The sequence below is a fragment of the Priapulus caudatus genome, unplaced genomic scaffold (genome assembly GCF_000485595.1).
Source record: "Priapulus caudatus unplaced genomic scaffold, Priapulus_caudatus-5.0.1 Scaffold36, whole genome shotgun sequence".
Classification (NCBI taxonomy): Eukaryota; Metazoa; Priapulida; class Priapulimorpha; order Priapulimorphida; family Priapulidae; genus Priapulus; species Priapulus caudatus.
The window spans coordinates 823,236-825,402 of NW_014577097.1; the positions used below are offsets into that span (position 1 = coordinate 823,236).

General features: G+C 46.8%; 1 protein-coding gene across 1 annotated transcript in view; it reads left to right on the top strand.

Moving 5' to 3' along the window:
- LOC106818320 (neurocalcin homolog) overlaps nucleotides 1-2,149 on the top strand; it is a 3,159-nt gene extending 1,010 nt beyond the window's left edge. The window contains exon 2 of the mRNA XM_014823039.1: nucleotides 1,185-2,149. Within this exon, the coding sequence (XP_014678525.1) occupies nucleotides 1,185-1,379 (195 nt within the window). The 3' untranslated portion in view covers nucleotides 1,380-2,149. The remainder of the gene's footprint in view (nucleotides 1-1,184) is intronic.
- Nucleotides 2,150-2,167: the final 18 nt, after the last annotated feature.

Consider the following 2,167-nt stretch of genomic DNA (forward strand, 5'->3'; position numbering starts at 1 on the left):
GAGAGAGAGAGAGAGAGAGAGAGAGAGAGAGAGAGAGAGAGAGAGAGAGAGAGAGAAGAGAAGAGAGAGAGAGATAGAAGGAGACTATATATAGTATAGTTATATTACTGTTCCTTGAATGGTAACCTATAGTAGCCTTATCCTTTCCGCTTCTCTTCCTTGTGGATACAGGCTTTATGATAGGTATGCTTTCGCTCTCACTTTCTAAAAGTAAAAGAGAGCAACAAAGCGAGAAGGGCGTTCACACTTCGTTAGCATCGCTAGATACTGTTACCTTGCGCGGATAATTTTCCTCGACACAGACAACAACGTGTCGATGCACTCCTCAGGCACCGGCTTCACGAACGGACACGCGCACGCGCACACACGCACGCACGCACACACACACGCACTGACGCACGCACGCACGCACGCACTCACGCACGCACGCACCAACGCACGCACGAANAGGTGGTAGGGTGGGCGGGGAGGTGGGCGGAGGGTGGGGGAGGGTTGGGGTGTGTGTGTGTGTGGGTTGGGGTGATGGGTGGGTTTGTTGACGGGAATGGCTTCATCAGCCAACAGGAGATGCTGGCGATCGTATCGGTGAGCCGGGGTGGGTGTGGGTGGGCGAAGGTGGGGGAGGGTTGGGGTGAGGTGAGGAGTAGTGTAGTGTAGAAGAAACATCATGAATAATAGTTAGTTATACATAATTTTACAAGTCTAAAAGGTCGTAACTTTTCAAGTGAAGTGTCCTTTCAAAACATCGTAAGTCTAAAGTGCGATGACTTTTGCAGCGAAGTGTCGTGCAAAGGATACGTATATACGACGTTTTAGATTCATGGAAGTCACAACTATTTGTGAAATTCATGCAAACAGAAGCCCCCCTCCCCCCCCAGTGTATTGGAGATCAGTAGGGTGTATTAGAGAAGCGGTTATAGAGTAGCAATGGAAGCACAGACATTGTTTTTACCTTTGCAGAATTCGCATGCGTTTCTTTCTTCAGTTTCGCCCGGGCTTTGCAGCATGCTTTTTTTCCAGGGGACTAAATTCACCCATTGCAGTGCAACATTGAAGTACCCGCTGCATTACACACGCACGGGTTCTACGCACGCTGTGCGTAAGATAACCACCACATCAATGATTCTCTTACGAGATTTTTTCTCAATTAAAAAAAATACATTTTCGGTGTTTACGTTCGTCAGGCGATCTACAAGATGGTCGGATCCGTAATGAAGATGCCCGAGGATGAAGCGACGCCGGAGAAACGCACCGAGAAGATCTTCCGACAGATGGACAAGGATCTCGACGGGAAACTATCGCTAGAAGAATTCGTAGAGGGCGCCAGGAGCGATCCGTCGATCGTACGACTACTGCAGTGCGACACAGGCGGGCAGTGAGAGCGTAGCTTGCGCGCTAGAGGAGCTCGTTAGACCTCGCACGTTAAACTCACTGCCCACTTTCCTCGACGACGTCTGCGCGATATTCCAAGCTAGCGAGACGTTGTCAGGGTAATTTCCAATATGATTTAGCAGTCGAGCAGATATGAATATCAATTATTAACGGTTAGGTGCATACCAGTTGGTAGTTAGAATCTGCCTTTAAGCCTCACTAATAGCTATAAGTGGACCCTTGGCTCGTGTACACGACGAATATGCCAAACAGCACTGCCTACTGCATCAAGGAATGCTCTGATTGGTGGAAATTAAATAGAGCTAGGTCAAGTTATAAATGCTGCCATCAGTTTTCTTAGTGTTACGATCTTGCAGTCATGCCACCATTAAGGCTTCTTCATCACTGTCCATCTCATCGTCACTCCGAACTATCTATCTATACTATAGTATAGTATCTACTCGTACTGATCGTGATTATAAAGTAGAAGAAGTATGCCGACCAAGTACCTGTGCGAACCGCACTGTTCTTTAGTTTCTGGCCAGTAATCATAAATGTCGATAAACGCTTTTTTTAAAGATATGACACTCAGATATCGTGTTGTCAATAGATTGACACAAGGTTGATTGACATAGTACCAGAGTATTTAATTATCTTCTGGTATTCTTAGTTGGCACAAGTAATCGCCATTACATTCGCAATGAAGAGGGAAAGATAGTGAGAGTGAAAGAGACAGAGAGAGAGGAGAGAGGAGCACGATCGAGAGAGAAAGGGAGAGAGAGAGAGAGAGAGAGAG